The sequence below is a fragment of the Calonectris borealis genome, chromosome 20 (genome assembly GCF_964195595.1).
Source record: "Calonectris borealis chromosome 20, bCalBor7.hap1.2, whole genome shotgun sequence".
In the NCBI taxonomy this organism is placed as follows: Eukaryota; Metazoa; Chordata; class Aves; order Procellariiformes; family Procellariidae; genus Calonectris; species Calonectris borealis.
Window position 1 is genome coordinate 9873169 of NC_134331.1, and position 18474 is coordinate 9891642.

At 44.9% G+C, this 18474-nt stretch overlaps 1 protein-coding gene across 1 annotated transcript in view; it reads right to left on the minus strand.

Moving 5' to 3' along the window:
• SHISA6 (shisa family member 6) overlaps window positions 1–18474 on the minus strand; it is a 256743-nt gene that overhangs the window by 228189 nt on the left and 10080 nt on the right. The window contains exon 2 of the mRNA XM_075169770.1: window positions 12918–13078. Within this exon, the coding sequence (XP_075025871.1) occupies window positions 12918–13078 (161 nt within the window). The remainder of the gene's footprint in view (window positions 1–12917; window positions 13079–18474) is intronic.

The window sequence follows — 18474 nt, forward strand, 5'->3', positions numbered from 1 at the left end:
ATAGTGCTATACAATCACTCTCTTGCATGTCAGATGCATCACAACAACTCATGACAACTTGTCTAACCCCTCACTACAAGTCTCCCATCCATAAGTCATGAGAACAACAAGCGTTGATCAGAACTCGTACTTATCTACCTGAATCCTTTGATGGACAAGCTCACTCAGAACCATGTTAGGCAAGTGGAGAGTGGAGACAAGTGAGAAGGTAAGTGTATTCATTAGTCCAGTCCCTAGTGCTGCCGTCTGCCACAGCAGAGGGACTGAGGACAAAAAAGAAAGGACAGTAAGGTAAGTGAGAGGAAGGCTCCTCTTCCACCTTAGCTTCTCCGCCATGTCACACCTGAAGTTCTCTGGGGTCATTTCTGTACCTCTTAGATGTTCATCAAGGAGGATGACTCACACACAGGAAGTAGCCTCAGAAGAGAGAGGACATCAGCTAACTCTGTGCTGTGTGGTTCTGCCAGCATCAGGCACTGAAGTGATGCAATGAGGGCAGTCAGAAACCTGGAAACTTGGAGTAACAACCTCTGAGATCCACAATGACCAACCCCAAGGCAGCAGTGGGACACTTCAAAGATGGAGGTAGTTGGAGCTACCTGACTGTAGCCTGCGTATCAAGAGCCCTTTCAAATTCCCCTCCCCCACCCTGCTTCCTGATCACTGAATATAGTAATATGTAAGTAGGATTTAATAGAAAAACTTGTTCTGCTGAGCTGTGCAACCTGGATGGCACACTCACTGCCTATGATCTCAGGCAGCCTGCAGCACTTCAGTTTGCTTAATGCTGCACTTAACCTACAGCATGGACACATCTCTACACCTTTCTTTCATCCTCCAATCATCACAAAGACTAATTCCTTGCAGAGTTCCTCAAAGACCCTTCCTAAAAGGGCCATAGAACTGCTTGCTACAAGGAAGATGGGATGTATAGGTACCAGAATTTTGAGTGCAGGCTGCCTATGTGAACAGTACAGGGATCTGGCACATTGCCCCGGGAACAACTGGGATTTCAGGTCCCTCCGGCAAGCATGATGTAGACAGTAGAACTGCACCCTGCCCGTGGAACTTGCTGAGAAATGCTTTCTCAGTAAGAAAAGCTGTGGATCCATGGAGGAGAGATGTGAAATGAAAGGACGTGCCACAAAGGCTGCATTACTGCAGTTGGGAGACATTGGGTAGAAAGCCACAGATTAGAGAATTAATATTTATCTTACTGCCTTTTCAGAGGGGTCATTCCGAGCATTGGGGCACTACTCTGACTGGCAGCAATTAAACATCTTGCGTGGGGTTTGTTTTAGAGAGCAACAGTTATCCACAGAAGTGATTTAACACTAGAAGATAGAGGTGTTGGCACAGCTGACAAACCAGGGACAGATTTGGGGAGAGAGCTGCAAAAGGCCATCCACATATATTAGAATTATTTTTCCGAGAAGGGTTTGATGAGATGTGAACTACATTATTTGCTAATTTTGCAGTACAGAGCCTTGTCCCAAGCCCAGGAGAGTCAGAAAGAAGCTTTCCATTAACTTCTCTGATTGTAAGTGAGATTGTGACAGATGTACTCCCTTTTCCTTCCTCCTTAAATGTTTTAAATCAAACAGAAAGAGTAGTTAGATTTGTCCTTTTATGGAGGAGGGCATCATTCCTTCTTAGGTATGCTCATATAAATAGCCACATGGGAGCCTTTCCAGGTGCCTGCAACAAGTAAGATGGTCTGATGGTAATAAAGCTTCAGAGAAGAGGAAGTGAGGCAAGACCCACTAAATTCCCAAACTACACACACATGGCTGATGTGCCAAAAGGAACAGGGACTGCACCAATGATAAGAGCTGTTTGCAGCCAACCATAAAACCTGTCTTCAGATCTTCAATATGAGCCAAACCTTTCTGCCATCTTTCAATTTAGAAAAAACCTCTTGCTGAAAGCCGCCAGAAAACACCTCTGGCATATCCCAGAAGGTGGGAATACCCTGGAGATGTAAGCATTGTGAAGGAGAAGCCAGGCTGCCTCGTGTAGGGAAACACTGCTGAAAGAAATGGGAAGGCAGCCCTGCAGACTCTTCCTCAACCCTTTGCTCTGACCGAGCAGAGCTTGAGACAAGCCAATAAGAGACAACTAGCTAAGCCTTTTAGGATTTAGATGTCTAAAACAGAACACTAATCAACTAGGTTTCCAGAGACTTGAACAATATCTTCTGCTGGTAAATGCTCCCACTTGCCCTAGCCAGGGTCTTGCAAGGTCTCTGAAAGCTACACGTCTGGATGTCAGATGAGCTATTCATTACATACTCAAGGACTGATTCATGAGAAGTTAACCATGACTTCCCCAGTATCACCTTTATTCTCACACATCTGTAAGCTGAGCTGGTAGTTTTCCATGACAAGGTTGCAAGAGTTACTTATATCTTTGCAGAACCTGTGTGCCACTGCTCTTCATGAAGGCTGTAGCCAGTTGTCAGCTGTGGAGTTTACTGCTCCTGGTGATAATGCCAGGAATAAAGTAGTGAAATTTTGTTTCAGTACATTTTTGCATAATTTTAAAGTCAGCAAAGTCAACTGGGCAGCAAAGAAAGGAAGCTGACAGTAATGAAAGCAGAGCATAGAGTTGCAATATTTGGGCAGGGGTCCAACAAGAGGGGAAGGAAAGTTTACTGATTATGGCACATTCTTAATGGAGTACTGCTTCCAGCTCCTCACCTCTGTTTACACTTCTATAGAGTGTGATAGGATCAGCAATCATGAAATGGGGGAAGCTCAACACGTGGCATGTCCTTATAAAGATTTCATTCTTCACAGTGTCAAAAGCAACTAGTTGCATTACTTTCTGGAGGCCAATTTAATTGTTGTCAATACCACTTGCAAATTGGCTTTAACATTTTAAATTGATGTTTTCTGTAAACTGCTCTGATTAATGGAAGAAAACATTGTGTTTCTGCCTTACATCTGAAGATCTAATGCATTTTACAAACAAAAATTGATCTAGCAAGACACATATAGGCAAACAGGGAGAAGCAAACCTGCTTAGAAATTATTTTACCCTTCAACAGCACCCAGTAGAGCTGCAGAACGGTACAGGACAGAACAGCTGGTTAGACAGTGGGCTTAGTTGTTTTTTTCCCCCAAGGAAACTCCTGAACAGCTTAAAACTAAAATACCTTAACTGTATTCTTTTGATTGTAAAATGCCATCATGGTGTCAAATTTGAGTTCTGGAAAATCCCAAACCTGCTGGCCTGAATCTCAGCCCACTTCATCTCAAAGTACATGTAGCCTTAAAGGTGCTGATAGTCAATCCCAGTTGGACACCAAGTTCCCAGAGCATCTAAGTACAGGCTCTCCTGCATGCTTGCTCACAGGCAACCTCTAAAACTCCTACTCAAGTCTACGGTTACATGGGACACAGCTCAGTAATCACAAATTCAGCACTGCCTAACCAGGGTAATCCCTCCCAGCCCTGCTCCTGATCGCACTCCTACATTTCATCATATGACCTCTTCCTGAACTGATTTTGCCGGGTTAGTGAGTTAAATCAGCTGATGGAAAAACGTGACAGCACCAGAGTCAGTGCAGAGAGCAGTGGCCATGGCAGAGCATGTGAGAAGAGGATTGAGCCCTCTGCTTCAATGGCAGAAGAGCCATTAGGCTGACTCAACTGCCTGTGAGACTGGAGCTTGAGAGGAAGAATGGGCAAGGTTGCAGATTCAAATCAAGACACAGGTCAGGGCTCTAAACAAAACCTAGCCAGGAGTATGACTCCCCTTGCCTACTGCATCCTCAAGCCCCAGGTGACCTGCTGCCCTCCCATTGCTGGGGCTGGGGCTGAGTTTTGTGTTGCATCCCCCAACCCCCCAGCCCTGTTTCCCAGGTGCTCCCAGAGGATCTGAGCCTGGACAGCTGGTGAGTGCTGAGATGGCATGGCAACAACTTCAGACACCCAGTGCTCTCCAGGGAAAGGAGTATCTCCCAGTCCTTTCTCATGGCACTCCAAATTCTCCAGAATACCTGTGCCAGATATCTGCTCTAATGGCCTTCTGTTTTCGATCCTTTCACAGATCTGGAGGGGGAGGACAGAGCACAGGCTGAGGGCAACCACCTGGCTTAAACATCGTTCCTTCCTGTCACCCACAACGCAGACTTTGTAGCATGAGCAACGCGGGACGAGGGCGTGAACTGGCCTCCCCCCTTAGGTGTTATGCTCCAAAACTGTTTCCATCTCTGCTTTTGTATGTTTTGAGAACAGTATTTCTTTGCCATTCCCAATCCAGCTGTACAGATTCAGGAACTGGGAAAGCATCCAAATATATCAGGTGGGACCTCCTACACACACACAGTCTCCATCCTCCGTAACTCCTTCTCACTGCTCTTGGTCAGTGTTACCGTGACTCTCTCCTGCATCCATCAGTCCCACTTCCTGGGACCCCACAATCCCATCAGCCCCAGGATTTACTCTTAAACCCAGCAATTGTTGCAGATATCGAAGCCCAGTTCTGGGAAGGAGGCCCATGTGCTCCCACTCCTTTGTGTGTGCAGCAAGCCGGCAGCACGGGGCACGAGGAGCTGATGCTGCTACATGGTGTGATCCAGGGCATCACTCAGCATGTTGCAGCACATGCCCATAGCCAATCTGTCCTGCAACGTGCAGGTTCCTGGCTGGTTACATGCCTGCATTAGACTCCCGGACATTTTCCACATTAATGTCTCTTATCCACCAGAGCACGGTGCCAGAAAAGCCCGCTTCAATTAATTTTCACATTCTCCATGTGTTTTGTTGTATTGTTTTTAGCAGGTTGAGTTTCACTGTGAGGCTTTGTTTCAAAGTAAATCTATATGCTTAATCCTCTCTCCTGCTCACAACTCGCATTAGTCTCTCTTAAAAAAAATGCTGTTACCATAGTAACCTACAGTTTCTAGATATCGCTGTGGATGATAAGCGCTGCTGTGCCTGGCCTTGTGGCTCTGGGACTGCACTCTGTCGAATGAATGCTAAATTCCACCAAAACACTTTTAGCAGGCACCTGATGTTTATCCCATAGCTCTGGAGGTTGCTACTCTGTCGTGCCTATGTGGTTCATGTGAGACATTGTACTTATACGTATGTATATACACACACACTCCGCCCACCCATTTTTCCCCCCACAACAGTCAAACTTATTTTTTTCTTTTTTTTTCTTTTTTTTTAGATTTTTTCAAATTTGTCACTAGTTCGCTGTTTTGACGCATGAAACCCTGACATCAGTCATAGGAGATATTTGGATGTGAGACAAAAGAAACTGTTGCAAATGTTGCTTTGTATTCTCCAGTAAGTTCACTGGTAAATATATTTGCAGTGGGGATATTTTGTTGTCTCATGTGGGGCATAGTGGGGCATAGTTTTCCCAAAGGTTCTTTTTCACAGATTACCCTAAAACTTTATAGCTTAGTAAAACACTCAGGAGACCAGAATAAATCAATAACTGGAGGGCAGAAGTAGGTGCAGCCCCAGTCTCACCGAGGGAAGGAGGAAGCTGCGTGGCTCAGAAGAGCGCTGGGGATCACAGGCTGTACTTGTCAGTATTAGTGGGCAGCATGTATTAAACACTTACGGCTGCTCACGATTGAATACCCCCACGGCACCAGGTCCTAACGTCTTGGTTGGATGTCCAAAACAGTAAGATTAAGAAAGGATAAACAAAGTAATATTTAACAGTTAAAAAGATCTGTTTGGAATCAGGGCAATTAAGCTCATTGCGTTGTAGCTCATTCAGCTGGCTTTCCAACCCATCCCTTCTGTGTTTCTCGGATTACAAGTACTTTGGGACAAAGTCTTTGCTTTCCAATGCAAGTATAAAAGCTCTCGCTTGCTGTTAGGATACAGGATTGAAGGAGTCAGGTCTGTGCCCATGTGAAGATGCAGGAGGAAGCGTCTCTGCCCATTCAGAGAACTAAAGCACACACTGCAGGACACATCCCCTCTGAGAGGTGCCAACCTGAAGGGAAAGTGATGGTCCCAAGGCAAAACTGCTCTCTCAGTACCTGGGCAAAGTGCATAAATTACTCAGGGACAGATATTTACAAGCCTTTAGGCATTTCTTCTGAAGTCAAGGGAAGATGGTAACCCAAGTACCTTTTGAAGTAAGGCCCTTAGCCTCTCCGTGCTCCATTTCCCCACCTGTGAAACGGAGACTGGCAATGCTACAGAGAGTGAGTTAAAGGGCATCAACTGCTCTGGTACTAGGGGTGAGTGGATACCTATGGTGTCTAACACTGTACAGGCTAACTTAGGTCCTAAAAAAGCGAGAGACCTAGATCCTTCACACCAAAGAAGATAGCAGCTAGTGTCCTATCTTAGCTATCTGCACCAATTCCAGCTGCATCCACCTCTCCCCACTCTCTGCTGGACTTTTGGCAATGGCATTTTGGAAGCCAGGTCACCGACTAACTCTTGCCCTCAGAATGTCCTGAGACAGAAAAATCTGACATTTTCTGGTGGCTCAGAAAATGTATTAACCCATTTGGGATTTTCCTGGGAGGGAAAGCTGTGGGAAGCATTGGGGCTTACAGTAACAGGGGTGTGCTTGGAGGAAAAAGCAGATGGAGTGGCATTGAATCGCCTTATCTTCTACAGATCCTAGAGGTTTGAAAGCTGGTCCTATTTCTTTCTTTTCAAATGTCAGTGAACGGCAACAGGAGTACAGAGAAAAGAAAAAAACCCTGTTCCTGGAACTCTCTGGGTGTTTTCCAAGTGGTTTCCCTAATTCTTCACCCGCCTGCACCTTAACTAGTTTCTTACAGCAGAGCACAGGGGCTGTAAAATGCTACTGCAGGGACTGGGGGATCATTTTACACCTGCTTTGTATTCCCCTGAACAGCTGTAAATGACAACACAAACTGTGAAGCAGCAGGGAATTTGAACGCCTTCAACATACATTTCTACACTGATCCTCGGTAAATTAATTCAAATAGTTGCTGGGGATTTGGGGCAGAAGCTAGAGAATTCAATGAATGAATAAAGGAAGCAATTTGAAGCACAAACCAGTTGGAGACTTGGGGAAAAGGAGAGAGGGGAAAGGGAGAAGGATGGACAGGGAGAAGGCATATATATAAAACCTGGAGGAAATCTGAGAAGGTGACTGCCCTGGCTCACCCTGGTCTTTAGAAAAGGGCCAGAGCCTGTGCTGAGCCCGTAGCCCAGGGAGAGCAGGGCCAAGTACAGTGATCTCCTCCCCTATACGATGATTAGGATGGAAGTACTCCCTATGCTGCTCTGCCTATATTTGGCGAGAGACGTTAGCTACAATTTCCATAAAGATTAAAGGCCTCTCCTGCATTTGTTCACATTCAGAACAAGCTCAGAATATGCCTCTGGGTGGAAGGCGCTGCTGAAAACAGCACTTTGAATATGTACATCTCTGGAACATCCTGACTCAAGTGGCTTATTAAAAGCCTTCCCCAGATATATCAGGCTAATCAGAGCGCTAGCCTGTGTTGTTTGCTGCATTCAAAGCGGTGATCCTGTCAATAAGCTGTTCTTCACACCTGCAGGTACCCCCGTCCCCAGCGCAGGTGAATAGCAGAAGATTTTTCACACTGGAAAATTATCTCAATTTACCCCTGTGGTCAGCTCTGTGCTGGCACATCTGGAGCTGGATTCAGACCAGCATTTTCTGTTGGTGAGGCAATTTGATATTCTGAGAATTAAGAGGCCAAAAGAATATAAAACTAGGCCAGAGTCTTTTCTCCAGCAAGTACAAAAAAAGAGTCTTGTCATTGCTCTTACAGCCTCCTGATCCTAGAGGCAGTCAGAAGCAGCATAATTCCAGGCACAGATTTTACCTACCTGCCACATGCTCAAGTAGGTGACATCTGGGGACCCTTCACTGCTGAAAGCATTGCACAGTGGCAGCAAGGACATCCTTGTCCTGAACATATTTGGAGAGATTCTCCTCTCACATAGCTTCCCACATCAGTCTAATGGTCCTGAGCATCCCCTCTCCCACAGGTTGGCAATACTATCCAAGTGAATTGTATGAAAAAGAGCCAGTGTGGAAGAGCCAGAATGGGACTGAGAGAATAAAGGATCAATTCAGACCCTGTGCTGTCCTGGAGCATCATAGATTTGTACCAGCTGTGAGTCTGGGACATAAGCCTCCCTGACCCATAAGGACTTACCTAAACCAAGCCCATGTCCCATCACCATGATAGTACAACACCAATTTACATCAGCCAAAGATCTGTTTCAAATTCTTACTTGGAGTCTTTTGTGGTTTGGTCTCAGTTTGGAAAACAGTAACGAGATGGCTCCCTGCATGACTGTTAGTCCTGAGCTGGCTACCCCTCTATCACTAAGGCAGTCGGAAAATTCCCATCTGACAATTTCTGCAGGGATTGAATCTTGCAGGTGCTTTGCTTAGCCACATTTTGGGATGAAAGTAAGCCAACTCCTGGCATCTGACTTTCAGAAGGCCTTCAAATATCTAAGAATGGTATTGGAGTCATCTGAGCTGAGAATTCAGTCTTAATTTTTCCACTAATGCTAATTTCCATCAGCATCACTGTCACAGGAACTGCCCTCAACTTTTCTGACACATCAGTTAACTGTGGACGTTGCAGGAGGATTGCCTCTGGCTCAAACTCTGTCTCTTGTGCCAAATGCAGCATCTTCCTCTACAGAAGCACATTGTTCCTTATGTATGATGCTTTCCAAGCCCACAGGAACTATTGACCTTTCTCCCATCTATCCTCATTCCTGCTTATGTTTGCTGGCCATCCACTGAACAAATGAATGGCACTGACCTTCAGAGCAGATGTCAGGACGTAGCCAAGGAGAAAAGACGAGGCAAATGTTGCTAGAGTTTTCCTTCCAACACCCCTAAGGGTGTTACTGTGATGAAGGCTTTAAAAATGCCAATAGAAAGCTAGATGAGATGGTTTTCCTGTAATCTCAATTCATCATATTTTACCTGTTACTCTCAATAGCACACCATGAACTAACAAGAGGTCTGTGAAGGCTGGAGGAGCATTCCTGTCTATAGGGAGTGCAGTAGCTCATACTAATTAGGTGGTGCACAGCTGGAGAGGTGTGTTCTGACCCAAGCAATCTGTAGGCACAGCTTTCAGCTTTTCTTATCTGCAAAGAGCCACCAAAACAGCAGCACTGTGTGAAAGCAATGAACAGAAGTGTCAGTGGAAGTGAGGGTGGGTGGAAGAGGAGGTGAATTGTCCCCTTCCATCCCAAAAGGGCATGAGCTTGATTCTCAGAGGAAAGCAAAAGTGGCAATAATCTCTGGAGAGATGGTCTTCAGACACTTGGGACGCTCAAGCTTGGCAGAATCTAGCATAGGAAATGTATTCTGCTTCTGATAAATAGCCAGCCCCCACACCACCTGGGGAAAGTGGTCATTGTAAAGTAGTAGGCTGAAGCCTTCTTGAAAACCTTGTCTGAAGAATGACAATTGTCTCCATGTCTAGACATGGAGAGTCTAGAAAAAAAGAGGCTACTTCTCTTTTTCCCTTAAACAAACATTAGTTAGACCTGGGTTCTTCTATCTCAAAGCTCAACAGAGAAGTACAGACTAAACCTAACACCAGGTCCTCCTGTCCCACTGGTAGAGCTTAGAGAGTTCTGAAACCACCCGCTATGACGTGCCTGGGCAAATACGCTGAGGACTTTGCCTGGATCTTGAACTCTCCTTCAGGCATCTGTGACAGCTGGAAACTGTGCCCATGGCTTGGTGGACCACCAGAGGAAGTTGTATGTTCCCACCCTGTGATCTCCTGCTGTGACCATTTGAGGGCTGCCTGAGTGCTTGCAGGAAGTGTAGTAGCTGGCACGTGGGAGATGGACTCCTCTCCATACTTGCGTCAGGAAATGCCAGGCACCACCCAGCAAGTTATGTGCCGCAGGCATGCCCTCAGCAGCACCTGCACACGCTGCTTTGTTTGGACTCTACCGCCTCAGACACAGACCACCTCAATTTGTCATTGTCGCTCACAATCATTTTGATCACTGACACCAAAAAAGCCTAATGGAAAAATGAAGCTATGGTTTATTTAGCAAGACTTAAGGGCACCCTTCTAGTTATAAGTTTGGAAATGAAAGTTCCCAGTAAAACAAATGTAAAACTCAATCTCAGCCTGTATGTAACAACTATAGTCCTTTCTGGTTGCTTAACGTCTCATACTCTGGAGTCCTGAGACAAACCACAGCCAGCAGACCTGATGCTTTTCAGATCCCACTGCAAAACCCTACAGTTGTGGTCTTCTCAAGCCAATTTGCAGCACCAGTGAGCAGGGCTTTGCCTGGATCCTGCTACTACATATTACTGCCCCATCTTTTCCCCCAGCTGTCCCCCACTCCCCTCCTTTTATTTCTCTTCTTCCTCTCCTCCCCAAAAAAGCAAGAATTGATGGTGACCCCTCTTCTACTTCCATACTGGGGCTTATTAGCTTTATTCTAGCTTAACGTGCTATAATCCATTCTTGTTTTCCAATGTTTACTTCCCTCCCAACCTAAAAGATTTTAGCATTCACTTATACAATTTCCTGATTACTGCAATCATCTGAAGATTAGCTGAGTAACAGAGTATAGTTACAACGGAGCATTGCCCTATTCTGCAAATGAAACAGTATAAAAAAACATTAAATGTATAGCTGTTTTATGAGCTCATGATCTTTTGTAGGTGATTAGCTTTCTGTCTCATATGATATATGAGAACATGTTAATAACGGACACAACTGAGCCAGGAACAAGTTCTTTTGGGCAAGCTATAAAAGCAAGTTTTCCCTTCCCAGCTTTGGCAAGGGCTTGGTGTGACATTCGGTCCAACTGGCTGCCCCAAGGCAGAAGTGATCAATTACCCCTACAGCTGCCAATGGCTGTGGAAGGCTGTGCTGGAAGTAAAGTCCCTCTCTTTTGTAGCTGCATTTGTAAATGTCTTCTTTTAGTGGGCTCCTGTTGCCTGTGGCTTGCCTGTTTCAGCCTTGACTGAACTGTAATGGCTTTCCTCCTTCAAACGATATGGGCAAACATACAGACAAGCAGAGGCTGAATGAACAGACTGTCAGCTTTAACAGCATGCCTTTTCCTTCCCAGGCATTTTGCCTTGCTCATCTCACGTCCCAGTCCTCAGCAAGGACCAAGCAGACTCCTTACCAGGTGCTGTCACTTTGTAATGTGACCATTTGTACTAGCACCCCACTCACGCTACCTTGCTTTGGTCCTTGCATCCTTGTGTGCCTCCACTAATGTAGTAGTGAGTCTTTAAAAGGTCCATTGGAGCCGCCAGCTACCGTCAGACACCAGAGAATAATATTGCAATTAGCAATTCCCCTCATAAACCTTCCCATTTGCCTTTTCTCAGACTTGATAATGCCTAAACACGATACCTAATTCCCAGTTTCCAGCTGGTCTCTTCTGCAAGCAAAGAATGTCTTCTGCATCTTTGTTCAGGATTTGCCTGCCCTAACTGACCAATGGGAGCCAACGGGAAGAGACAGGGTGTCTTCAGAAAGGGATTAATCTCATCGTAAGGTTTATGTCAAAGTTGTTCTCTGATGGTGCTTATACCTGTTCACTGGCCATAAACCCTTATTTCTTGTGTTTCTATCCTGGGGCAGAATCACACATCCTCTCAAGAGCCAGTCCCAAGCCGTAGATATGCAAAAGCACCTTCCTTTTCCAGACAACTCACCTCATGTACTGTTCTCTAGCTCAGCATTTTATTTCACAGGTATAACTCTCTGGCTTACAAAATTACAGGGTTCACTGGCCTCTGAGTGAAAATTGGAGATCAAAGAAATCCTTCTTAGTTCTCAGGGAAATTATTTTGTTCCCAGCAGCAGGGGAGGCTGCCAGAGAACATGGTCACCTGGTCCTGTCTCCATAGGGTGATGCACATTGCAGCAAAACCCTTCTAATAATCACCGCAACGAGATAGCGGAAATCAAACAGTCACTGCCCTCAGAATTGGGCCCCTTCCACAAAGAGCAGAGCACATCTAGCCCCACAGGTTGTGGAGCAGCCTGACCTCCTGCTAGCTTCTTTCAGAAGCTTCCCCAAAAAGGACCATTAGCAAAACCTCCTCTGATTGCCGGGTAACACAGGTCAGGAAATGCCACCCAGAAACTTCTACGTGAAGCTGAATAGCTTGTGACTGAATGAGGGCATATCTTTGAGGCACACATCCAGTTGCAACAGAGAGATGGCAAGTGATGGCAAGTCTACATCCCACTTAACAAAGGTGGTCAGCAACCATAAGACATTGTTTTGACAATTATCAATATACGAAGCATTAAATAAATCAGAACAATGTCTTTACCTAAGAGGCTGGCATCCTTTTGCCACTGGGGGAATCAAGGCAAAGAGCAGTCAAATGGTTTGACCAAATTCACCCAGCCAGCAGAAGCTGGAAAAAAAATTGCATGTCCCAATTCCCAGGCCAATGCTCCTGGAGGACCTCAGGCCAGTGTCTTTAAGCTCCTGTGATACCCTCTAGGTCACCTTCCACACTTTCCTGTCGGCACATGCCTATAGTTCACCTGAATGAACAAGGTGGCCCCAATTATGAGGATTTCTTTCTTCTCAGCTGCTGTGTGCAGAAAGCCCAATTATGCTTTATAGCATGTGTGTTTTGTTGGAAATACACAATGTTCTAAGCTTAATACAAGCATTTTCGTATAAGCTGAATTTATACTTCACTGATTCTGAATTTTTAAAATGCCTAGAAAGAACAGGCACGCTATTCAGCAAAAACCTTAAAGAATCATCACCACTGATCCTTGCACTCCTCTGCTCTATCTGATTGCCTTTTAAAGTCATTTATTATCCTAATTTTAGGTTTACAAAATCCACTATTGTAAAGTGTGATGTTCTGCTGAGTTCTAACATACTATTGGTACAGTCACCTCTGAAGAGAGAGAGCAGGAAAGCAGCACTTACCTGGGTTACTTTTGGAGGTGCGCACAGGGGTGTAATGGTTTTTGGAAGATGTCCTGACTGGAGTGTTTTCTTTGGGGGAGGTATCTATGGCCGAGATAGTCTCTCTTTCACAGTGTGCTATTGGGATTGGTCCCTGCTGCCTTAAGATGTCAGCCAGAGCCCTGGGGAGAGAGAAATAGGGAAAAAACGAATTTTCACACAGTAGCTAGAATGGCGTTCAGTATTTTCACTTCCACAGTCACTGTGCAAATCCAGCAATAATTGGATTTCTACCATAAACACAAAAAAACAACAATAACAAAAAAAATATGGCTTAAAAGCTCAGTTTCTTTTTGTGTGCCTGCTGCATGTATTTACAGGCTTGCCTGGCTATTGTTTAGTTTTTCATATGCTTCCACTAATTCACTTCACCCTAGGGTTATGTTATCTCTCCATCATTTTCCTTGCTGTCAGTGACAGTGCAGATGAACTGTTCTCCAGAGCATAAAGCACTGCCTTCGTAAAGACTCACCACTGAACACACCAGAGCCCTAGGACTCAGGCACTGTGATCTTCTAAAGGTTACACAAAAAATGCCCTGCCCACGACAAACTTCTTTAAGATTGAATCAGATTAGAAATCTGGTTCCCACATCGCTTAAATCCTTGGTTTTTTCTGCAAGAAGTTCAACAGACAGCAGTGATGGGAGTGAGTTTCTTAAAGGAGAACCAGCAGTCCAGAAGAAAAGGATTAAACAATTTTCATGGGTTAATGTCAACACAGCCATTAGCCTACCCTTAGGTTTTTGTCTATCAGAGATTTCTTTAACGGTACTGAGGTGTCTTTGCTATTCCCCAAAAAGAAGAAATGTCATACAGTTCAGTTGCATCCAATGTTTTCCCTTTGGATGAGTAGATACTCAAAGATTTTTTTCCTCTGTGAATATCATGGACACAGTGGAACAATTATAGCGTGAAACGCGCTGATTTTCTTAGTGCAGCCACAAGCTGAAAAGGAGGAAGGGGGTGGCTTGTGTGGATTATAAGGGACAGTGGCATTTTAAAGATGATAGGGTGTGAAAGGTTCTTTTCTCTTGGCAGAGGGAATATGCCTAATGTCACCTCAGGTACCAAGAAAGACGTAAGGAGAAGAAATTCCTTCATTACATATTGATGAGAATGATGCTGATGTTGCTCGTATCTACTAGTATTCCTTAAATGCTGTATTTCTGGTCTTTCATATGAGAAATAGTTTGGGACCTGAGTCCCTTCCATTTTCCAAATCATTTTCTCTACAGACTGCTATCCCTGTGCATAATGTGCTCTACAAAAATTCTTGGAAGATCTCAGAGGCTCCAGAAGAGGATTACATTAGTTCACAACCACCCTGTACAGAATAAGAATATTTTTAACCTTATTTGATTATTTATTGTTTGTAGAGAGAGCAGGCATAGAGGCTATAACCAATCACATGATATGTATATGTGCACACATACTAATACATATGGAGTAAAGGGGTTGTCACATGCAGGGACATGAGAGCCCAGATTTTTTTTTTGTGCTAAGATGGGCTCAGAGAGAGGCGACGATGGCAACAATAAGAGATAGATACTTAACCCTGTCCCAAGTCAGGGCTCCTTTTGTTTGCTCCTATGGTTTTTCCTCACTGAAGAAGAGGAACTGGTATTTGTTGTTCTCCAAAAGACGCTGGATTCCCATGGATTGACACAGATCTGTGTCAATGCTTTTACAATCATGCCTGAGGTATCTCAAACTGATCACCAACTTACAGGACATGTTTGAAATTTTGGCCCGTTGCCCAGGGTTGTACAGAACGTGAGTGGCAGAACAAGAACCTGAAGCTGGGGCCTGAGGTCCCTGCCCTATGTGATACTGCATGGTTCCCTCCTGAGAAGATGATTCATTCAACCACCAGTAATCCTGATGGTTTTTCTAGGCAAATACCTCCCCAGTGCATTACAGATCTTGCTGATTGGGGAGGATGTGGGAAACTAATGAGGTCTGTCTGTTTGGCACCAGCATCCAGTACATCCCGTTGGAGACAACACATTTTCTAAAGACAGCAGGTTGGAAGAACTGAGCCCTTACTACATATCTCCAAGATATATTAAGCATCAGATGACCATTTAATGGTATCTGCAGTACAGAAATGCTAAAAGTCATTTTTCAATCACAGATATTGTATTAAGACCATTATTTACTAGCCCATAGTGGCTTGGGCTCATTTTGAACACTTGTAGAAGACACTCTTAGTGTCAAGAGTGCAATTTCTCAGAGTACAGAGGAATATGACAGTTTGGATAACACTAAAACACTTTCTATCAATTAACTTAATATAATAGAGCCAGCTGGGCAGGAAAGGTCAGGTCGGGGACTGGTGTACACTCAGAAGGGGCTGTGTGGGGTGAGGTACACAGAGGCAGTACAAGAAACTCAAAGATGAGGAAGTGGAGCTGGAAGTACTGGTGGGATGGAAATGGAAGAGTACAAACCAGTTCTCCCCAGAGCTGAGTTTGTTTAATCTGACAAAGAGAGGCTAAGAGAGGACCTACATCCCACTAATGGGGAGCTGCAAAGGAGACAGAGCAAGGCTGTTCTTGGAGGTGTAAGACAAAGAAGATGAGAGGCAATTAGCACATGTTGCAATAAGGGCAATTCCACTTGGTTATAAAAGAAACAGCAGACACAGTGGCATAGCAAAACGCTGAGACAGGAACCCAGAGAGGCTGAGGGATCTCCATGCTTGGAGGTCTTCAAATTCAGCTGGATAAGGCCCTGAACAACCTCCTCTACCATTGAAGTTGGCCTTGCTTTAAGCAGATGGCAGGACGAGGGACCTCCAGAGGTCCCTTCCAACCTAAATTCTGCTATGATTCTGAGTCTAGGACCATCTTACACTGCAGGTCACCTTGTTTCTCCTGATACTGTTGTCCTTCCTCCTACTATTATTACTCTCTGAATGGGGTTTGATACAGTCCTAAGAACATAGCTTCCCTACCTCCTGGACGGACAGTTTACCTCCATTCACTAAAAATAAAGGAGGCAATTGAAGTGAATATACTCTGGAACAATTGGAGCTGGTGAGAAGTGCCTCTTCCTCTCAGTCATTATCTACCTGAGAGCCAAACCCTGAGCCTGCTGCCCTCCATGAGGACAAAGCCATGTGTCCAGGATAATATTTCAGTTTGTGAACAATTTCTCATAAAACTATGCTTGGTTGTTGCTTAGTTACAGCCAGGACCTGAACTCACTGATCCTTACCACAAACAAAAATACAACTCAGATGATAAGAACAAATTTAATCCCTTCTTTGTTTTTCATCCTGAAGGAAAAGTAATAAGAGCTACTCTCTGGGTTAGTTGTTGGTCACAACATAACAAGGAAATGATTTCTAGTCGGGTGCCAGCCACATGGAAGGGAGGAGTCTGTTACTCTCAGATGAACTGAAGAAATCACAGGTGATACTCAGGCAAGTGATGTCTGCCGTGTCAGACTATACATGAGATAAATTGAACATAACTATCAAAAGCAGACCTAGCTCATAAGTGTATGGGACTAAAGCAATGCTGAAGGTGTAATCTTATCCCCTAAACACACCGAACTGTGTCCTCAGTGCTTATTCTTTGTCCTCTTCTTTAATGTCTACAGAGAGAAAAAAGACTGTTCAGCACCAGCGGAACAAAATATTATAGGTGGAGGAGAAAGTCAAACTTGGATCAAACTGGTTAGTTCCTTGCCAATTCAATCATATCGCTGTGTGTGATCCAGTTCATTTCCATAAAGCACAGAGGGCTGAGTCCCACGCTGGTGGAAGGTCGGTCACACTTAACTGAGGAAGGATTTGATCCGTATAAGTCTCTCGGGTACAGCTGTCTAATTGTCCACTGCTAAAGCTTCAAGCAGGGTAACAGAGTCATTTGAAATATTTGGGTCTTGCATGTGCAGCCATTTGGGTAAAATTAGTCCCACTGATGTCAACAGCATCCTAATCACCCGCACAAGGCTATGAGACACTTGAGAAATCTTTCTCTGACGACACATCTCTTATCTTGGGAAAACAAACCTCACTCACTGGAACGTGTTACCTGTGGCAGCGGATGGAGTAGCCAGAGTTGCATAACTGTAGAATCATATCCTGAGATAATGATTTATGACAGCTTTTTCATTAACGTCATTTATGTGAGAACGGTAAAGCTGCTTTCCATGTAAACCCAGAATAGACATACTGACATCAGGGATGTTGTTCGGGACCACTGCTGGACTACCAGCATGGGAGAAAAACCTACTGATGTCTTGCATGGCAGGACGTCCCAAGGCAGAGCAGGTCAGGTCCTGCTCTCAGGTACGTCAGCAGGGAAGGCTTTCATGCAGCTCTGGATTGAGTGAGTACTTTGGGAAGAAACACAGTGGGATGAACACAGGGACCCTAATGCAAAGAAGCAGTTGTGGCCATTTTCAAAAGGAAAAAAAAAGGTCTTGTTGGAAATACAAAGGGCTCAAAAGGGATGAGTGTACACAGTAGGGCAGCAAGGTTGGGAATCAGCTGGGGCCCTGATGTTGAAAGATGAAGTCAACAGACTTTGCTACAGAGAAAAGAGTGAAGGCAAGCCAAGCTGGGAGAGGGCTAATGGCAGGGAGTGACAGAAAACCAAAACAGAACAAGGAGAAAGTGAGCAGAGTAGTATAAAATGGAGGAAATAAAACAGGAACAAACCCCAGTAAAGACCAGACAGGATGTGAAGTCCAGCAGATATGTGGAGGATATTCATCTCTCAGTCCTAGCACGGAGATGTAGGAAAGGAGAGAGGAGCTTCTTTGTGTAATAAGGAAGTAAATAATCAGTAATGATTCTTCAGGCTCGAGGGAGGTGATTCTTTCTCTCTACGGAGCACTAGTGAGACACATCTGGAGTGCTGTGTCCGGTGCTGGACTACTCATGAACATCATGGAGTGGATCCAATGAAGGGTCACAAAAATGCTTAAGGGTTTAGAGCATCTCATATATGGGGCAGGGGCTAAGACAGCTGGGACTGTTCAGTCTAGAGAACAAAAAGCTCAGGGAGATCTTATCATGTGTATCAATAACTGATGGGAGGGTGTAAAGCAGACGGAGCCAGGCCCTTCTCAGTGGTGTCCAGTGACAGGACAAGAGGCAATGGGCACAAATTGAAATACAGGAAATTCCACTTAAGCACAAGAAGAAACTCTTTTACACTGAGAGTGTTCGAACACTGAAACAGTGTCCCACCAGGTCACAAAGTCTCCATCCTTGGTGACATTCAAAATCCAACTGGCCACAGTCCTGGGCAACCTGCTCTAGCTGACCCTGCTTGGAGTCTGGACTGGTTGATCTTCAGACGTGCCTCCAATGTCAGCAATTCTGTGATTCTATAGAGTTTGTGTAGCCAAACCAGATTGTCCCACTGGAGGGTCCAGCTCCAAGCACCACAAAGAAATGGATTCAAAACACAGCAGAACCCCCACTAAGGAGCTGATCCCAATCCTTCTAGACCCAGACTAAAGCAATGACTCCAGTGGGGTTTTTCAGGCTAGGCAAT